Source organism: Aspergillus karnatakaensis (assembly GCF_047715665.1).
Source record: "Aspergillus karnatakaensis strain CBS 102800 unplaced genomic scaffold BJY04scaffold_10, whole genome shotgun sequence".
NCBI lineage: Eukaryota > Fungi > Ascomycota > Eurotiomycetes > Eurotiales > Aspergillaceae > Aspergillus > Aspergillus karnatakaensis.
The window spans coordinates 506,716-525,105 of record NW_027395722.1 but is presented as its reverse complement, the minus strand read 5'-3'; the positions used below and the strand labels follow the sequence as shown (position 1 = coordinate 525,105).

The 18,390-nt window shown below is 53.3% G+C and overlaps 7 protein-coding genes across 7 annotated transcripts; 4 read left to right on the top strand and 3 right to left on the bottom strand.

The window, feature by feature from the left end:
* BJY04DRAFT_9307 (RNA-binding protein VTS1) lies at positions 1-2,297 on the top strand. Its single transcript, XM_073721317.1, has 3 exons — positions 1-742; positions 800-2,085; positions 2,132-2,297. The coding sequence occupies exons 1-3, from the start codon at positions 241-243 to the stop codon at positions 2,186-2,188; spliced, it is 1,845 nt and encodes a 614-aa protein (XP_073574326.1). The 5' UTR covers positions 1-240; the 3' UTR covers positions 2,189-2,297.
* A 356-nt stretch (positions 2,298-2,653) lies between these two features.
* BJY04DRAFT_9300 (EMC6 family protein) lies at positions 2,654-3,450 on the top strand. Its single transcript, XM_073721315.1, has 2 exons — positions 2,654-2,785; positions 2,872-3,450. The coding sequence occupies exons 1-2, from the start codon at positions 2,711-2,713 to the stop codon at positions 3,226-3,228; spliced, it is 432 nt and encodes a 143-aa protein (XP_073574325.1). The 5' UTR covers positions 2,654-2,710; the 3' UTR covers positions 3,229-3,450.
* Positions 3,451-3,483: 33 nt separating this feature from the next.
* On the bottom strand, positions 3,484-7,973 carry BJY04DRAFT_225694 (ABC transporter ATP-binding protein; the record flags this gene model as incomplete). The annotated part of the gene is made up of 2 exons (XM_073718256.1): positions 7,492-7,973; positions 3,484-7,416 (listed from the first exon to the last, which is right to left on the bottom strand). Exons 1-2 carry the CDS (start codon positions 7,534-7,536, stop codon positions 3,484-3,486), a joined length of 3,978 nt encoding a protein of 1,325 aa, XP_073574324.1. The 5' UTR covers positions 7,537-7,973.
* A 342-nt stretch (positions 7,974-8,315) lies between these two features.
* Positions 8,316-10,012, bottom strand: BJY04DRAFT_9290 (putative pyridine nucleotide-disulfide oxidoreductase AMID-like). Its single transcript, XM_073721314.1, has 4 exons — positions 9,777-10,012; positions 9,395-9,730; positions 8,629-9,333; positions 8,316-8,533 (listed from the first exon to the last, which is right to left on the bottom strand). The coding sequence occupies exons 1-4, from the start codon at positions 9,973-9,975 to the stop codon at positions 8,493-8,495; spliced, it is 1,281 nt and encodes a 426-aa protein (XP_073574323.1). The 5' UTR covers positions 9,976-10,012; the 3' UTR covers positions 8,316-8,492.
* A 1,393-nt stretch (positions 10,013-11,405) lies between these two features.
* BJY04DRAFT_182634 (acyl--CoA ligase) lies at positions 11,406-13,552 on the bottom strand. Its single transcript, XM_073710361.1, has 4 exons — positions 13,297-13,552; positions 12,627-13,241; positions 12,267-12,580; positions 11,406-12,220 (listed from the first exon to the last, which is right to left on the bottom strand). The coding sequence occupies exons 1-4, from the start codon at positions 13,376-13,378 to the stop codon at positions 11,579-11,581; spliced, it is 1,653 nt and encodes a 550-aa protein (XP_073574322.1). The 5' UTR covers positions 13,379-13,552; the 3' UTR covers positions 11,406-11,578.
* Positions 13,553-13,713: 161 nt separating this feature from the next.
* On the top strand, positions 13,714-15,857 carry BJY04DRAFT_225692 (sugar porter family MFS transporter; the record flags this gene model as incomplete). The annotated part of the gene is made up of 5 exons (XM_073718255.1): positions 13,714-13,900; positions 13,952-14,121; positions 14,167-14,679; positions 14,726-15,215; positions 15,261-15,857. 5 exons carry the CDS (start codon positions 13,714-13,716, stop codon positions 15,395-15,397), a joined length of 1,497 nt encoding a protein of 498 aa, XP_073574321.1. The 3' UTR covers positions 15,398-15,857.
* A 493-nt stretch (positions 15,858-16,350) lies between these two features.
* Positions 16,351-18,361, top strand: BJY04DRAFT_9242 (MFS transporter). The gene is made up of 5 exons (XM_073721305.1): positions 16,351-16,674; positions 16,725-16,804; positions 16,850-17,125; positions 17,173-17,957; positions 18,007-18,361. Exons 1-5 carry the CDS (start codon positions 16,498-16,500, stop codon positions 18,180-18,182), a joined length of 1,494 nt encoding a protein of 497 aa, XP_073574320.1. The 5' UTR covers positions 16,351-16,497; the 3' UTR covers positions 18,183-18,361.
* Positions 18,362-18,390: the final 29 nt, after the last annotated feature.

The following is an 18,390-nucleotide window of genomic DNA, read 5'->3' as shown; positions in this document are numbered from 1 at the left end:
TTCCACAAAAGCACCGTTAGCGATCTGCATTAAGATCGCTTCGCCTTCATTCTTAATTCTACACCAACGCGGCTCCACAGTCGCTCAGATCAAGGCTTCACCCCGAACCTCACGCAAACTCAGCAGGTGCTGCAGGTGTTTTGCAGTAATAACTATTCTTTCTGTATCTATTATTCGCCGAATCCCTCGTGAACAAAATCTTGAACCTTGTCGCCAAACGACTTCTCAAACGTCTCCCTCATGGCTAGTCATATAATCGGCAACCGGAACAGCACTCCAGAAGCCTCAAAGTCTTCTCTCCGACCCCCTTCGGCCACTCGAAACCTAGCTACTCACCAGCTACGAGCCTCCGCCGACATGTCGGGCTTCCCTTCCCCTCTTTCGTCCCGCAGCATCCGCCCTGCATCCGAGGTGTACTTCAACCAGCAAGCCCAAACTCCGAACAACGCGGAGGATCCTCTTGACCGGGCTGCGCAGCAATGGCTGGCAGATATTGATCAGTACGAAACTACACTGGAGGAAATGGCCGCGGCAACGCTGGACCAGGATTTCAAGGATGAGCTCAGTGCCATCGAACAGTGGTTCCGTGTGCTGAGCGAGGCGGAGCGAACCGCTGCTCTATATGCTCTTTTGCAGCAGACCACCCAGGTGCAGATTCGCTTCTTTATTCAGGTTCTGCAGCAAATGGCCAAAAGTCATCCCATGTCCGGCTTGCTGTCCCCTGCAAACTTCGGCGAGAAGGGTATGTATACACAAAGCCTGAAATTATAGCTCTTACAAGTCTAACAATATTTATTAGACGCCATGTCCAACCGTCTGAACGATGCGATGTCGAAACTCAATGTGGACAGCTCTCGCAACTCCCTTGGCCGCCCTCCTCCTTCGCCTGGTGCCAAGCGCAACTCTGGCCTCGACTCGTCTACCATCAATGCGATGTTCCCTGATGCTGCCGCTGCCATTGCGAAGAAAAAGGCCGAATTCACCCAGCAGACCGGCAATGCGCCCCCGTCGAACAGAAACAGTGCAGTCTTCAGCGACCGGGCGTCGTTTGTTGCACCCACTATTTCTGCTCCTGATGGTGGCGCGGACAACCTGGGCCAGCCCCCTGTGTCCCCATGGGTCCAACGCGGTGCATCGGACCCTCAGCCACCAATTGCCCGACCCAAGTCTTCGTCCGGCCAGCAGCCAATGGGGCAGTTTAGCCAGTCAGGCTTGCGCTCCCCTCTCCCTACGACTCAGACCGCGACCATCTCCGCCCCGGAGATTGAGGCTCCGTTGCTGTCACCCTACAATGTTGGAAATGCCAGCTGGGCTTCCATGACCAACACCCCGATGACAGCCACTTTCGGCCATCAGCTCGGAGGTCCCCACCAACAGGCTTCTCAAGCCGACATGGTGGCTAACGCTACAGCGATGAAGCTGGCTGCGCTGTCAACCGTGAACAACCGCATCGCGCTGGATGACGCCCGCAAGTACCGCCGCGCTCGGTCGAACGATGGTCAGGGAAAGAACACTGTAAACGCGGCACACTCAATCGCTCAAAGTGGACTAGCTAGCCCTGGCCTTCCTCCAAACCATCTCGTTGCAGGGCAGCTCTTGAACCCTCAGCAGTTTGCGGCCCTGCAAGCGCAGCAACAGGCGGCGATGGCAGGTCGCCGCTCCCGCCCGACTTCCCCTGGCATTGCCATGCAGGGCGGTGCTCTCGGCCCGATGAACTTTACTTCTCCGCAGAACAATGGGTTCTTGGCTGCATACGACCCCAACAACCCGCTCATGGGTAATGGTTTGAATGCGCTTAGCATGAGCCAGTTTGGGCTCGGTGGCCATGAAGGCTACCTTTCTGACCACTCCGAGGTCACTCGCGGACGTTCTCCGCGCGGTCGCCGCGGCAGCTCCAAGCCGCCAGAGGATCCTACCGACCCTAACCTTCTCAAGGATATTCCTAGCTGGCTGCGATCCCTGCGCTTGCACAAGTACACCGACAACTTGAAGGACTTGAAGTGGACGGAGTTGGTTGAACTGAGCGATAAACAATTGGAAGACCGTGGTGTCAATGCTCTTGGTGCTAGAAATAAGATGCTCAAGGTGAGTCAGTTTAACATCCGTCTCGTTCTCGACTAACATGGTATAGGTATTTGAGCAAGTTAGGGAGGCCAAGGCCGATGGAAAACTCGAAACTTCTGCATGATCTGATGGACTGATTTACTTGCGCTGACATTTTCTTCTATTTTTCCCTTTCTCGTTACATTCTCTCTACTGCATTAATTTGACTAGTTGGCTATGGGCATAAGTGGCAGGATCCGATTATATCCTAGGAGCGTCTTGGAGGAGCACCGCCTATCTACCTGCTGGCCAGCCAGTGGAAGCGTCTGGAGCTGATTGTATGTTGTATGTACTGTTCGATGGATGGATGTGATGAGCGGGGTGGGAGTTGAGGAACCCGGCTGTGTCTCAACGCCTGCCCCGGAGTTACGACGACGAGCATGTAATGTTGAGTACAATATTGATAATATGATGTACAAGATTTTGATTGCCATTTTGCATTTGAACTTATCACCAGAGTAGTCAAAAGTTGAAGTCATGCAAGAAAGCGGAGTGTCCCGGCAGAATCACTAGATAACTTCACCTCCTGCCAGCTCCGATATACCAACGACACCCATTCTCAGCTTCTCCATACAACCCTGGCTCTCGCAAGGCCCGACAGTTCAAAATGCCACCAACACCCCAAGAACTCTCCCTCCTCATCAACCCTCTCGTCCCCGAATCCGTCCAACACAACACCCGAGTAAGTCACCCACCACCTCTCCGCCCATCCTCAACCCCAACCGAGCCCCTTCACCAAACCCATTAAAACCAAACTAACAAACTCAGGTCATCTCCCAACTCCGCTCCCTAACCTCCTTCCTCCTCGGCTTGACAGCCGGAATCCTCGCCCTGCAATCCGCAACAGGATTCGTCTTCTACCTCCTCGGCACGATCCTCGTCTCGGGATTATTCCACTTCACGCTCATCTACAGCTCGCATGGAAAAGGCGCGGGCGGGTACTATCCGGGCGCGGGTGGTGAAATCGATGGTCTGGTTGTGAGGCGCGATGGCGTGGTCAAGGATGCTGGGAAGGGAACGAGGAGGGGCGCTTGGAGGGATGTGTGGTTTGGAGGTGGGGTGCTAGGAGAGGCAGTTAGTGGGTTTGTGCTTGGGTGGGCGGGCGTTGGGGGTGTTTTGAGGTAGACAGTTGAAGGAACTGATAAGGTAGGAGGGCATGGAACAACATGGATGGAGGGGGTGATGCCACGTTTCTTCGACGACTGGGCTCAGCTCTGTGCCTCCGAATCATTAAAGCAGCAATAGACTTCGCTATCAAGGAAATAACGGATGCAGGATGCATATTAAAACTATCTATCTTATAAATGTATGTATATCTACCCAAAAAATGCCAATTTTAGTGCTACCAATCCAATCTATATACGAAAAAAAAAAAACACCTCAACCATCCACCGCCTGATTCAACGCATTAACCCGATAACTCTCACTCCTCTCCACCAACTCCGCATGCGTCCCCCTCTCCACAACCCTCCCCTCCTCAACCAAGAAGATCACATCCGCCTTCCGAATCGTATACAGCCGATGCGCAATCGCAATAACTGTAATCCCACGCGCCGCCTTCTCCAACCCATCCTGCAACAACCGCTCACTCTCCGCATCCAGCGCGCTCGTCGACTCATCCAGCAACAACAATCTTGGCTTCCGGATCAACGCCCTCGCAATCGCAAGCCGCTGCTTCTGCCCTCCGCTCAGTCGGTCCCCGTTCGGCCCACAGGCTGTCTCGTACCCGTCCGGAAGACCCATGATCGTGTCATGGATGTTTGCGAGCTGGCACGCTGCTTCGAGGTCAGCCTGTGTGAGGCTCTGCCCTGGGCGCGCGCCCAGCTCGAGGTTGAATCGGATGGATCCGTCAAACAGGACAGATTGCTGAGGCACGTAGGCGATCTCGTCGCGGAAGGAGAGGTTCGCGTGCGCGACGTCTTGGTTGTTGATTTCGATGGATCCAGAGGACGGGGAGTACAGGCGTTCGATTAGCGAGATGATAGTGGATTTGCCCGCGCCGCTGGGGCCGACGAGCGCGGCGAATTGGCCTGGTGCGATGGAGAGGTCGAGCCCGTGGAGGACCTGGGTGTCCGGGCGGGCGGGGTAGGTGAATTCGACGTTTCTGAAGGCGATGCTGAGGCCTGTGCGGGGGGTGTCGGGGGAGGGAGGGGGTGGTTTTTCGTCGGGGTGGGAGGTTGCTTCGAGGTCTTTGGAGAGCGGGGTTGTGATGGGGTCGGAGAGCTTTTCTGTTGAGCCTAAGTCGAGGAGATTGAGGAGGCGGCGGGTGGCTTGGACGGCGCGCGAGACGTCGGGGGCGAGGGCGAACATCTGGCCCCAGAGCTGCGAGGAGACGAGCAGGGCGAGCTGGACGATGAAGAACTGGGTCTGGGTGTAGTGGCCTGCGATGATCTGCTTTGCGCCCCACCAGTAGGCGAGGGCGTAGACGAAGTTGCTGAGGCCGTAGCCGACGGCGAGCCAGAGGTTCGTGTATGCGGATTGTCCGGCGATTTCGCGGATGGGGCCTTGCAGTGAGCGGCGGTAGGTGTGCAGGACTTCGGACTCGATGGCAAGTGCGTGGACGGTCTTGATCGATGTGACGGCTTCCACGGTGATGCCGAGGGAGCGCGCGAAGGCGTCGTTGTGGCGCTCTTCGAAGGTTGCGAGGGAGGAGACGCGCATCCAGCCTGCTCCGAGCAGTAATGGGACGACGGAGAGGCAGACCAGCGCAATGCGCCAGGCGATAATGTGCGTCATGGTGATTGCGGCGACGAGGTTAACGAGGATACTCAGGATTGTGCAGATGACGGAGCCGGTGAGACCGTTGAGGGCGTTGCTGTCTTTTACGATGAGGGAGAGAAGGCCGGATGGTGTACGGGCTTCGTGCCATTCGAGTTTCTGTTCGAGGATCGAGCGGAGAGACAACACACGGACTTTGTAGATGAGTTGCTCTGCGATCCAGCCGAAAAGAGACCAGGAAATGAAGTTGGCGAAGAATTCGATAATGGCGAGGACGAAAAACATCAGACCCCAGAATTCTCCGGCGTCGCGGATGGACTGGGCTTCTTCGCAGGCGCTCAGCTTGCCGACGACGTTGCCGAAGATCACCGCGGAGGCGCAGTACGTGCCTCCGATAATGACGGCACCGGTGATAGCGATGAGCAGAGCGAGAGAATACGGACGGAAGAGTGAGGCAACGGCCTTGGAGGTTGACTTGCCGGAGCGCTCTGCAGCGACGGGTTCCTGCTCAGTAGGCTTCTCCTTGGGGGTGGAAGAGCTCTCATCGTCTTGCACAGAGTGTACTTCGGTAACCTTTTCTTTCTCTAAAGTGGTACTATCCAGCGACGGGCGAGCCAAGGAAGACGCATCATCATTCGAAGCATTCACATTTAGATTCTGCAACCGCACCAGCTCGGCATACGCGCCATCGGCAGCAAGAAGCTCCGAGTGCGAGCCCTGCTCGATCAGCTTGCCCTGGCGCATAACGATGATGTTGTCCGCATTCCGAATAGTCGAGAGTCGATGAGCAATTGTGACCAAAGTCCGTCCTGCAGCGGCCGTCTCAAGCGCCTGCTGCACACGCATCTCGGTAGCCGAGTCAAGCGAGGCCGTCGCTTCGTCGAGGATGAGGATCTGAGGGTTTTTGACCAATGCACGGGCGATGGAGATACGTTGCTTCTGTCCGCCACTGATGAGGTTTCCGCTTGATCCAACCATCGTTGCGAAACCGTGGTCCAGCTTGCGGATGAAGTTGTTTGCGTCTGCCAGGCCGGCGGCGTGTTCAACGAGAGACATGATCTCACGGATGTGCTCTTTCTCTGTTGCGTTCGTCGTTTGAGAGTCAATGGCGTGGTCGAGGGATAAGCCTTTCTCGCGGACTGCCGTAGCAATATCTTCGAGTGCCCCGGTCTTCAAAACATCCGCCAGATGCACATGGGCTGCTGAATTGACGAGACCCAAGGCGATGTTCTCAAGGATCGACCGGTCGAGAAGGCAAGGCTCCTGCTGAACCAGACTGATAGCACTTCGCAGATACCGGACATTCAGCGTGCGCACATCATGGCCACCGATAAACACCGCACCCTCCTCAGCATCATAAAACCGGGTAATCAATCCCGCAACAGTAGACTTGCCACTCCCAGAAAGACCAACAAGCGCCGTCTGCTTCCCAGCCGGAATCTTCAACGATAGATCCTGCAGAATCGGCTTATCAGGCCGAGAGGGAAACCGAAAGGCAACATTGCGCAGTTCGACATCCGGCGTAAGCTCACCAGAGGGCACCAGCCCAACACTCTCCGCAGTCCCATCAATACTCGACGGCCGCTCAATATCCTTCTCCAACTTCTTAAACGCCACCGACGCGGCATCAAAGCTCTGCAAGAACGGCGCCACCTGACTGAGGATAAGAGATGCATCAACCAGCACCAAAATCACCGTATAGGTATTCCCCACAGTGACCGCCGCATTCCCCTCCTCAACCGCATTCGCAATCTTCGTCGACCCCTGCCAAAACGCCAGCGCATTCGCCGAAAACGCAATAAAGTAAAGCAACCCGGCCTGCGTCGCCGTCGCAATCGACTTCCGAATCCCCGCCACCCTCGCAGGCCCCAGGTGATCCACAAACCTCGACTCCAACCGCGCACTCGCACTAAACGCATGCACAACCATCGTATTGGTAAACGCCTCCAGCGCCACAGAAGACGCACTCGCCATACACTCCAGCGCACGCCCAAAGTACTTGCGCACGAAATACCCGCCCACCAGCGACATAATCAGATACGCAGGCGCAATTGAAACCAGCATCCCTGCCAGCCTCGCGTCCTTGATAAACGCCACAATATACGACGTGATAAAGAACGCAATGCTATTCAGCACAATCCCGACCTTCTCCGACGTCCCTTGCTGGATTGTCGTGATGTCGCCGGTAATCCGACTAGATGCCTCGCCGGGCGGCAGGGTGTCGAAGAAGGTAGCATCCTGCTTGAGCAGACTGTGGAAGTATTTCTCGCGCATGCGCTGCGCGAGCCACTCGCCGGAGAGGTTCCAGCAGAAGACGTAGATGTAGATGAGCACGAAATAGGCGATGCCGATGTAGACGATCTGCAGGACTTTGTCGTTGACGCCGGATTGCAGCGAAGAGGCGTTCTCGGGGGAGGCGTTGCAGGTGGAGGAGTTCATGTCGTCGACTAGTTGGCCGAAGACGATGGCCATGATGGGGAAGGGGACGCCCGAGGCGATTGCGGAGAGGAGGCCGATGAAGAGGACGGTGAGTTCTTTGAAGCTGGGGTTGCCGTAGACGAGGAGGCGGGCGAAGGTTGTGCATCGTGTGAGGAGCTAGGAGTCCGTTAGGTCTAATTGAGTCTGTAGAGGATGGGGGTGAGGGTGAAGGGTGAGGAGTGAGGAACGTACGCTGGGCTTCTCAGCCTCTGATTTCTCTTTCTCTTTCTCCCCCATCGTGAAGCAGATAACGGGAGCACTCGATAGAAACAAGACAGAAGAGAGAAACAGGAAGAAAACGAGACGAGGGGAAAAGACGCAAGAAAGAGGAGAGGTCTGAATTAGCGAGCTGCAGACTCAGTGGATAAAATAGCTAGCCTTAGAGTTAGTTGGCTAACTGAACTTACACTTTTCAAGAAGCGAGGTCGGCGATCTTATCTGATGGGTATTTCCAATACTGACCGGACGCTGCAGAAACCCCCACCCAGGAAAACTCACGCCATTGAGCAATCCAGGTGCTTTGGGTAGGGATCGCCGGGGAGGGCTAGGGGTGGGGCGGTTGGTTGCATCTGATAATGATTGCTCGCACTCTTGGAAATTAGGGTCTGGCTGGATTGAGTTCAGGGACTCTGGCAATGTAATTGCCCTTGGGATTGTCTTTATCAAGCGTAGAATAATACTGTGTAGCTCCATGAAAGTGAAATACCACAATAGCCAAGGCAAAGGCACAGCTCTAATGCTCCTAGCCTCCTCCTAACGCAACCCGGGAAGAGCCTTAGCCGACCGAGCTGACGCCGAAACTGACACATTACCCTTGGCGAAGCGGAGTCCGGACCCCCGAGGTACTTTTTCCCCTGCTCGGTGGGGGTTAGCTCGCTTGCAGTACCTGGCAGTCCGTAGTGCACGTGTGATAGCAGCACGAGATGAGGCAATCTGTTTTCTTCAAGGGTCGAGTTGCCTCTGGTAAAATCAAGTACTTTATTGTGTCCGAGACAAGTAGATTATCAGATTGATAACCCAAAGTCAGCCGAAAGTTTAAGTTACCCGATCAATACATAACTAACGAAACCCTAATGCGGCCCATATTGATATCCCAAGGAACCAGAAGCAGACAGTACATAGACTACTCGAAAATAAAACCAGACCCTAGTCGAACAAACCAATAAACCTCCCAAAGCCAAATCAAACCCATTCTAAAGAGTCGGGTTTCCCAGCTGCATCCACTTATAACAAACTGCAACACAAACCATTAGCTCAAATCCAAGTCTCCTCAAAAGAAGAAGGAAGTGGAAGGGGAAGGAGAAAAAAAAAGAAAAAGAAAAAACATACTCATGAACCCCAAATCCCCCTGGAAGAACATCTCCCTCGTCTCCTCCCCACTCATCAACCCCATACTCGGGAAATACCCAACCGCCGTATCCCCCAGCGCCAACCCCATCCCCGGATCGACCTCCTCCAGCGTAACAAACTCCGGCGTCGTCCCGTACGCCTTCTCCATCATCTTCTGGTGGATGTTCCGCGCCGCGTAATGGCCCTGGTGCATTGCCGCGCCGCCACGCTTGATCCCGCTCCATTTGGCGATATCGCCGGCGGCGTAGTGGTCGCTTGTGTTGGGGAGGGAGGCGTCGGAGGGGAATTCTAGGTTCGGTTGGATCCGGATGTAGCCGTCTGAGTCGAGGATTGAGGCTGGGAGGAAGGAGGGCGCAGTGGGTGTGAAGCGCGAGACGGCGTTGATGACGTGGCTGGCGGTTAGGGTTGAGGAGTTGGAGAGGGTGAGGGTGTATTCTTTTTCGGAGTCGGGTTGTTTCTCGGATGTGATGGAGGTCGATGTGGAGGTAGAGGGGGTGATGGCTGTGACGCGTGCGCCAAGGACGGTGTTTATGCCCTGGGACTTGAGGATCTCGAGTGTTCTGTCGGCCATTTCGGCGGGGAGGGGCTCGGAGGAGAGGAGGGAGGTGCGCGAGTGGATTAGGGTTACGTCTGTGTCTGGGTGCAGCATTTTGCATTCGGCGGCGATTTCGATGCCGACGGCGCCTGTTGTTGTTAGCATATCCTTTTCTCTCTCTTGAGTTTGAGTGACAATAAATGGACGCACCACCACCGATCACGGCAACACCCTTGGAGGCATTGTGAATGTTTGAGAGGTTCTCTGTCGTCTCCGCAAGGAACTTCTCCTTTGTGAATGAGCGTGGAGCGCTGGGGAACTCGCGGCGTAGACCGGTGGCTGTGATGAGGTAGTCGTAGGACTCGTGAATAGCACCCTTGGAGGTTGCAATTGTGGCCGTTTTTGAGGGGAAGTCGATGGTGTCGATCTGGCCTTGGACGCAACGGATTTCAGGCGTTTGAAGAGCGGGCATGTCGGTGTACTTGACCCAGAACGTATCGGCAAACTTCTGCGAGGATAGTGCAAGCGGCTGGCCGATCAAGTGGTCTATATCTGTCAGTAGATGTTTGGCGATATCGATGAGGCCGCATACAAAATCCATCTCTCGGGTCAACAATGGTCACTTGAACCGGAATGTGCTTTCCAGTTCCCTTGTCCTCCTCAGCAATTGAGAACCGATGCTTTCGGCCATGACACAAGTCAACCAGGTTCAATGAAGCCGCAAGGCCAGCATAAGAGCCGCCGAGGACAAGCACCTTGAAAGGCGTCTGGGGTTCTTCGAAACTAGGCATTTTTGCAACAATGTCAACACAGCTCAATTAATTCTCATGCACGAGGAACGAAATAGACAACGAACAAGGGGGGAACAAGTGGTTAAGAGGAGCCAGCCAAGTCACGAGTGTGGACTGAGTCGGCTTGAAACGGATGTTATCAATCTAACTGCCCCCACCTGTAATACGCTAAAGTGATACATTCAATACTTACCGATACAAGGACTCACCGGCAGTGGTGGAAAACTTGACTCCATTTGTCTGGGCTCCGGGGGTTGGCGTTCTTGGGCGGCCCGTTCGCACGTGTTGGCCTGTCGGGTTGGGCTGAACTTGGTGAACATATCGATATTGTTGCTGGGAGAGGCCGGAAATCTCGGTGTCGAACCTGGGACGACGAGCGGCTTGCAAGATGGAAAAACAGGACCCACAGTTGGGTTGGAGTAGCATTCCAGAAGTTTTTGGGACCCCGCGAGTCAGGTGTCGCACTTGCGGACGGATCAGATATCGGAACGCTGGAGAGGACATCTTTGGTGCGAGAGCAGACATCTCCTTGGTTCAGTTGTGCTGGGATGCTAGGAGAATATGTGATTGGGGACCGATGACATGATTGAAGGTCTCCACTGGCTACGTCCACTTTCCGGCAGGGTCTCGTATTGCGTGGAAAAGGCTCCAGGGTGAGTTAGTTTGGCGCAAAGTGTAGGCTACAGCGCCGTCACGATGTCGTCGAAGTTCTTGATCCTAGACCAAAGTACTATGGAATCAAGTTCTTCATGCAAAAAAGTCTAAGTTCTTAGGCAGGTCGGCTGGAACCGACACGTCTGGATGGCGTCCTGGGCATCCAAGTCAAACTCGCAGATTTCCACTAGCACTGACAAACGAGTCAACGACTCGCTCAATCTCCAGGATCCAAGCTCCAACGGCCACCACTGCGCCCTCACAGTAACGTACAAATTAGCTCTCAGATTAATTTGTCTCATGCCAAGAAGCAGCAGAAGAATTTTCCTTCCAGCCGTTTTGTTCGGAGCTTCGGAAAGGAGGAGGTGGGGTCGTAGATTATCAGATTGATATCCGGTCTCGGGGAGAAATGGTTACGGTAATATTACAGATCAGATAATACCAATCTGATAAGATTTCTTCCACCCCTTCCTTCGGAGCTTCGGGTTTCCGTCTTGGGAGCCATGCCGGAATGCCCCTTTCCGATTAGCTCAGCTAGCTGGAGCTGGACTGGATATTATAACCATATGTTTCAATCTTAAGTCGTTCAATCACTTGTGATGCGAATAAGGGGGGAATCTTGGGTTGCATTTCGCTTTGCTGCGAGGGATTTACGGAGGCCCTATCGATCACATGAATCCCAACGATCATTACTAGTAGCTGTGGAGCTGTTTGTGTGGAACATTGCTCCCGGAGTCTCGGTTCGCCGGGGTCGCGTGTTTATGACGGCTTGCAGTGTTGCGTACTTTTCGACTTTTGTCTGCTTTGTACGGACTTTCTAACGAACCTTCGAAGCTTATGGACGTGGAACAGGTCTGGAGTACTGCGCGATAAAGCTCTCTATATGTCATACATCAAGTAATATACAGCAACAGATCGCCAAGATCTATGAGATACTCAAGATCCCTGGCTACAGCTTAGCTGCGCGATATCGAGCATACTCAGGCGCCACAATCTGCCCCCCCTTGTCTTCACCGGCGACCCTATCTCTCAGAGTACGCTTCAAAACCTTACCTGATGGACTCTTTGGTATCTGTGAGATCCAGATGACACCCCCGCGGAGATGCTTATAGCTCACCACCTTACCCTTCAGATACTCCATGATCGATAGAGCAACACTGGCGCTATCTTCAGCACCTCCCTTGCGCACCAAATAAGCCAACGGCACCTCCGTCTGCATCTCCTCATTCCAAATCCCTATAACAGCCGCATCACTAACAGCAGGATGTTCAATCAGGATATCCTCCAGCTCTGTAGGCGCAATCTGAAACCCCTTGAACTTGATCATATCTTTCGCCCGATCTGTTATGTGGAGGTTCCCCATCTCATCCTCGAAGCCGATGTCTCCTGTCTTGAACCAGCGGTCTGTGGTAAGACATGCTTCTGTTGAGGCGCGGTCATTCATATACCCGGTGAAGACGGTTGGCCCTCGAATCCACAGCTCGCCTTCTTCTTTTGCGGCTGCTGTTTGACCATTGATTACGATTCTTGCTTCCACGCCTGGAACGACGGCGCCGTTTGAGCCAATGCCTTTGTCCCAGGTGTTCCATCTCTGTGGTAGGGTTAGTATAAGTAGGGTCTAGTTGATATGAACTGACCTGGATATGCGAGACAGAGGTCGTTTCAGATAAGCCGTACGCCTGTCGGACTGGAATCTTCCACCGGTTGTATGTTTCCTGAATCAGAGCTGCCCCAAGAGGAGCTCCGCCAGACGTGATCATTCGCAACGAAGCTAGATTAGACTGTTTGATTGAAGGGTTCTTTGCCAGATGAAGCACGATTGGTGGAGCCGCGTATGCATGTGTGATCGAGTGCTCCCGGATCAACCGGCAGAATGTCTGTAGGTCGAACTTTTCCATGAAGATGGTCGAGGTGCCTAGCCAGACCGGGAGGTGCACCAGACAGATTAAGCCTATACTGTTAGTTTCTTTCATGAGAGTCTAGGAATGGAGTGGTACCGTATATATGATAGGTAGGGAGAACCGCCAGAGTCCGGTCTTTCTTCCAACTGAGATGAGGGCCTTCAATTGCAGCCTGCAGGACAACATTTGCGACTACATTGCGATGGGAGATCAAGACGCCTTTTGGAAGACCTGTTGTTCCGGAAGAGTAAACGAGGAAAGCGATGTCATCCGGGCTAACGTGAGTTGGTCCGGCAGATGTAGGTGCAGTATTTGACGTCACTACCGAGCGCTCTATGAACTGAGTGGTGGTCTCATCGGCTCCTCCAAAGACCAAGACGCGGTCACTTGGGAGATTGGCTAGTTTTGCTGCTGCCAGTGCGGTGTTCACACAGCTTGCATGAGCCACAATGGCTTTCGCCTGACCGCGTATCAACTGTTGCTGGAGCTCTTGAGGTGACAGACCGGGATTGACAGGTGCGACCACACCTCCGGTATAGTGGCAGCCCCATGTGATGACAGGGGTGTCAATGCAGTTTGGGGACATGAGGACCAGCACATCGCCCTTTTTCCAGCTCCATTGGCTTTGTAATGCCTGTCCAAACTTCCTCGAGAGTGTTTGAAGGACTTTGAAGGTATAAGAGCGATTTGAGGCACCGTCTTGAAATATTACTGTTTGAATATATAATCAGCCATAGTGATAGCGCAGCTGAAGGAAGAACTATACCATGGTCATCAGGAAAGGGGCAATTTTGGCGCTCGAAGAGCAGCTGCCAGATACCAACTTCAGGAACCGCCGTCTTGGCCATGTTGTCTATGGATAGAAGTGAAGATGAGTTCAAGGGAAGAGTGGTTGAATACTTCCCCGCATCTCGGCTTGTTTCCCCAGCCGAGAGCGGCCGAGGACTCAACAATGCGCCACTATCATAACCAATGCTACCTTTCTTCCGAGGGCGATTCAGGAACCAAAGATTCCGATCGAGAGTAAAGTCTCCGAGAGATGCAAAAGCGCTCACGCCTGTTCAGTGTCCGAAGGCAAGAGTCTCGTGACCCTGACCCGTTGACCGTCACCTGACCCCGCAATTTCCTTGCGGAGAAAGCTGGAGAATCAACAATCCATCTGGCATCAACAACATTATATAGCATGTGGTCGCTCAAGCAAACTAATCCAATCCGCCGATCGACAGCTCATGAGAATGATCCGTGGTACGTTTACAAACTAGCCGCCTTTGTGTCCTTGGGCGCGCTGTTGTTTGGCTATGATCAGGGCGTCATGGGCATGATTGTCGCTGATCAAAGATGGAAAGATCTAATGCGTCCGGCAAATTCCTGTAGGTCTATCCATTATGCAAGAAGCCAACAACAACTGCTAACTCAATCAGGGGTCACCGGTGCCGTGGTCTCTATGTACGACATCGGCTGTTTCGCTGGCGCGATATCTACGGGTGCTCTTGCAGATCTATATGGTCGTGAGAGGTTACTTGCAATCGCGAGCGTGGTTTGCATCATTGGTGCTCTGGTCCAAGCTGCATCATATTCTATCCCTCAGATAGTATGTGTCCACCAACTTCCTAGTCTATCTTTACTGACCAAATAGATCATTGGACGCGTTATTCTTGGGCTTGGCGTTGGTGGATGTGCTGCTGGAGTTCCTCTCTACCAGTCCGAAATCGCCCCTTCTACCCTCAGAGGCCGCCTTATCGGAATCGAGCAGATGATTCTCTGCACCGGCGAGCTGTTTGCCTTCTGGCTTGACTACTGGCTCAGCCTGCTTTCAACACCAGACTGGTGGCGTATACCACTCGTCATTCAAATCGTTCCAGCACTTGTCCTTGGCATCGGTTGCTGCACTTGGGTCTTACCGAGTCCCCGTTGGCTAGTCGTGCAGGGTAGGAACAAGTGTGCACATGAGGTGTTGGTCCGCTTGCATGGCGAGGACGTGGCCGTAGCAGAACTCGAACAGATACAAGACACGGTGCGGATCGAGAGACATGTCAACGTGTCTTGGTTAGGGATGCTGAAGAGTCCGATTGTCAGACTGACGGTCTTGGGATGTGGGATTCAAAGCTTCCAGCAGACCACGGGAACAAACTCGATTTTGTACTACACAGTGAGTAGCCGTACAATGCGATAGGATGCTACTGACTACCCTGCAGCCCTCATTATTTGAAAAAGGTGGTATAACGAATCCCCAGACTGCAAACCTCGCGACAGGAGGCGTCGGGATAGCCCTCTTCCTTAGCTCGTGGATACCAATCTTCTATTTCGACCGACTGGGCCGAAAAACCTGGCTTCAAATCGGCACGGTTGGGATGATGCTGTCGATGCTCGGCATTGCAGCACTGCAGTGGCAAGCTGAGAACTACCCCGGCTCGAATGGACGTTACATCATCATATTATTTCCGTACCTGTTCTATATCTTCTTCAATATCAGCTGGGGGGTTGCAGCCTGGACCTACCCATCCGAGATCTTTCCACTGTCGATGCGAGCAAAAGGCAACGCGCTCTCGACCTCGGCTAATTGGGCGTCTTGCTATGTGGTGGCACAAATATCTCCTGTCCTAGGCGATGCCATCGGCTGGGGGTTATATGTTATATATGCGTTGATATGTGTGGGGGCTTTTGTGTTCGTTCGCTTCGCTCTTGGTATGTCACCAGTGTATTTGTTGAACCGTGCTAACGAATGTGCAGTCGAGACTAAGGATCGATCGCTGGAGGAGATGAACGAGCTTTTCGGTTTGGAAGACTACTTTTCCGCAGGCGTTGGCGCTAAAGACGATCAAGTTGGTCTGCTTGAGGCGGAACAGTCGACAGGGAATGGTGAATAAACGGTCATATAATGTGAGGGGACAAGTATGTGATATCACAAAGACGACACGAACGGATGGCTGGATCTGACGAATCTCAGCTCTTGGCCCAAGACAGACTGCCGCGTCATAGCAAAGTTGAAAGAAACGATTTGGCAAAAAAGAGACCTCGACGGCTATCAGCAATCCTCAACCACCGGGTAGATCGGTAAAGGCTGCAAGATCGGACAAGAATAAGCACGAAATGATTGGTCGGATACGGATCTTCGAGAGTACTCCGAAGTATGGTGAGCTGGATTGAGTCCCGAATTTCTGAAATTTCTCCGAGGAACAAGAATCATGCAGCACTCTGGCGAGTCTGGCCCTGATATGTCAGAGTCTGGGGCTCAGGTTCCGGGGTTGTGGCGGGTTTCCGAGTGTCACTCCAACAGGGCCTGATAAGCGTGATATGGACTATCAGAGCCTATCTCGCCGCCGCGGAAGTGGCCCAGGCGCAAGATCGTCGTTCCTGATACGGGCCAATGAGAGTCTCAACGTTTATCTCTTCCAACGCCAGCCCCTGCTTCGTCAGATCCTTGGCTTCAACTCAGCTATAAGATGATTCGGCCTCTTTGTCTGCATTACCGCCGCGGAGTTCTCTTTTCTGATTCTACGGAGCTTATCGGTTTGATTAAGCTCCTGCACAGGCGATTCGGATCCCGCGTCAATGATGCATCAAGACACTCAGCCTGGGCCACGTTATGATTCGCACATGGACGCCATGAAGTTTCAAACGACCTGTCAACTGTAGGGATGTTTCTGGCCAAGGATATCCTTCCTCTCAGCATATCGTCTCGGCACTGATCGACTGACGAGCTTACAATATATGACCGCTCTCCGCGGTCTCAATGCCATCCACACCAGCTCTGACAGCATTGCTGCCTTTTCTTGGCACCTAACCAACTCCTAGGAGCTTCAGGTTGAGCAAGATTCTGACGCCACCAGAAAAGCAGGAATCTATACCGACGTACGACTCTATAAACTGCGCAAACCAGGATTTAAAGGCACCCTGATCAGCACTCAACTTCATTAATCAAAATAGACAAGCTGCACCTCAAACTACATTGAACTCTGCTATCACGATGAAGCTCTCAGAGGTTCTCCGCCTGGCAGTTGCTGCCCCTCATGTCAATCCCCAGACGCAAAAGGCCCGCTCTATTCCGATTCTGAATCCGTTCAACCTGCATGGGAGAGTGTTCTTCTTCTCCTGGCTTGGCTTCTTGGTGGCATTCCTCTCTTGGTATGCATTTCCACCATTGGTAAGTGATCAGTGATGACAAAAGCGTACTTTCTTGTTGACTCCATCTAGTTGAGCGTCACGATCAAGCAGGATCTGAAGATGACCCAGCAAGATGTCGCCAACTCCAATATTGTTGCACTTCTCGGAACGTGAGTAGCATTATGTCTATGTTTATGCATATTCTAACTGCTTAGATTTGTTATGCGCTTTATTGCCGGCCCACTCTGTGATCGCTTCGGTCCTCGGTTGGTGTTTGTCGGACTGCTGCTCTGCGGTGCCATTCCAACAGCCATGGCTGGTCTCGTCACATCTCCCCAGGGCTTGATTGCCCTGCGCTTTTTCGTCGGCATTCTCGGCGCGACGTTTGTTCCTTGCCAAGTGTGGTGTACCGGCTTCTTTGACAAAAATGTTGTTGGGACCGCAAACTCTCTAGCTGGAGGATTCGGTAACGCGGGTGGAGGTATCACCTAGTAAGTTCTGAGATTATATAGGAAATGATAGAAATTAACACTCGCAGCTTCGTTATGCCCGCCATCTATGACTCCTTCGTGCACGACCGTGGTCTCACTCCCCACAAAGCCTGGCGTGTCGCCTACGTCGTCCCCTTCATCATCATCGTTTCCCTGGCTCTCGCGATGCTCTTCACTTGCCCCGACACACCAACCGGTAAATGGGCCGACCGCCCACAAGCCACCGAGCAAAACATCGTCAATCTTAGCTCGACTCCAACTTCAGGATCGAGCGCTAACAGCGTTATCGTTCCTACCGACGAGAAGAAGGGAGTCCGAACCCCCGAGATTGTCGACACGGAAGCACAAGTCCGCACTGGTCAAATTGCCACAACCGACGCCGTTATTGAGGCTCCTACGGCCAAACGATACCTCTCGATTGCAACTGACCCTTCTGCCCTAGCCGTCGCCCTCCCCTACGCCTGCTCATTCGGCGCCGAGCTGGCCATTAACTCCATCCTAGGAGCGTACTACCTCCTCAACTTCCCCGAACTCGGACAGACCCAATCCGGCCGATGGGCGTCGATGTTCGGTCTCGTGAATGTCGTCTTCCGGCCCGCTGGCGGGTTCATCGCGGATGTGATCTTCGCATACACTGACTCTGTCTGGGCCAAGAAGATGTGGCTTGTCGGTCTGGGACTGTGTATGTCCGGCGCAGCCATCCTTATCGGATTCCTAGATCCGCATCAAGAAGGACTCATGTTTGGTCTTGTTGTCTTGATGGCGTTTTTCATTGCCGCGAGCAATGGTGCAAACTTTGCAATTGTGCCGCACGTTCATCCTTCTGCTAATGGTATGTCCGCGCTTCCTCTACCGTGAATGATCTACTAACTATAACCAAGGCATTGTCTCCGGCATCGTCGGCGGAATGGGCAACTTCGGCGGAATAATCTTCGCCATCGTCTTCCGGTACAACGGCACACAGTACCACCGCGCCCTCTGGATCATCGGCTTCATCATGCTCGGCATTACCCTGCTCTTTTCCTGGGTCCGACCGGTCCCCAAAACCAAGCATTAGTATTAGCATTAGTCTAGACCTAGCCCTGTTAGAAGAACCTTTCTCACAAATGTGAAATGCCATCATCGTCTCTTTACCCAGCGCTCAAGACCAACTAGCCTAGTCAATATCTGACCCGGACTCACTCAACCCTCGTAAACCAAATCTTCTCCCCCCTCCGCGCCATAATATCATCAAACTCAACCCCCACACCCCCGACGCCACCCCC

Bases quoted from the DNA above. Each gene is read 5' to 3' on its own strand.
- BJY04DRAFT_9290 (XM_073721314.1), bottom strand. From the start codon at position 9,975: ATGCCTAGTTTCGAAGAACCCCAGACGCCTTTCAAGGTGCTTGTCCTC. The intron at 9,731-9,776 runs GTATGCGGCCTC...TGACAGATATAG, and splicing joins TGACCCGAGAGATGGATTTT to ACCACTTGATCGGCCAGCCG. The intron at 8,534-8,628 runs GTATGTTTTTTC...TTTGTGTTGCAG, and splicing joins GGGGGATTTGGGGTTCATGA to TTTGTTATAAGTGGATGCAG.
- BJY04DRAFT_182634 (XM_073710361.1), bottom strand. From the start codon at position 13,378: ATGGCCAAGACGGCGGTTCCTGAAGTTGGTATCTGGCAGCTGCTCTTC. The intron at 13,242-13,296 runs GTATAGTTCTTC...ATATTCAAACAG, and splicing joins CCCCTTTCCTGATGACCATG to TAATATTTCAAGACGGTGCC. The intron at 12,581-12,626 runs GTACCACTCCAT...CTAACAGTATAG, and splicing joins CCCTACCTATCATATATACG to GCTTAATCTGTCTGGTGCAC.
- BJY04DRAFT_9307 (XM_073721317.1), top strand. From the start codon at position 241: ATGGCTAGTCATATAATCGGCAACCGGAACAGCACTCCAGAAGCCTCA. The intron at 743-799 runs GTATGTATACAC...AATATTTATTAG, and splicing joins TGCAAACTTCGGCGAGAAGG to ACGCCATGTCCAACCGTCTG. The intron at 2,086-2,131 runs GTGAGTCAGTTT...AACATGGTATAG, and splicing joins CTAGAAATAAGATGCTCAAG to GTATTTGAGCAAGTTAGGGA.
- BJY04DRAFT_9242 (XM_073721305.1), top strand. From the start codon at position 16,498: ATGAAGCTCTCAGAGGTTCTCCGCCTGGCAGTTGCTGCCCCTCATGTC. The intron at 16,675-16,724 runs GTAAGTGATCAG...GACTCCATCTAG, and splicing joins GGTATGCATTTCCACCATTG to TTGAGCGTCACGATCAAGCA. The intron at 17,958-18,006 runs GTATGTCCGCGC...ACTATAACCAAG, and splicing joins CGTTCATCCTTCTGCTAATG to GCATTGTCTCCGGCATCGTC.
- BJY04DRAFT_9300 (XM_073721315.1), top strand. From the start codon at position 2,711: ATGCCACCAACACCCCAAGAACTCTCCCTCCTCATCAACCCTCTCGTC. The intron at 2,786-2,871 runs GTAAGTCACCCA...TAACAAACTCAG, and splicing joins CCGTCCAACACAACACCCGA to GTCATCTCCCAACTCCGCTC.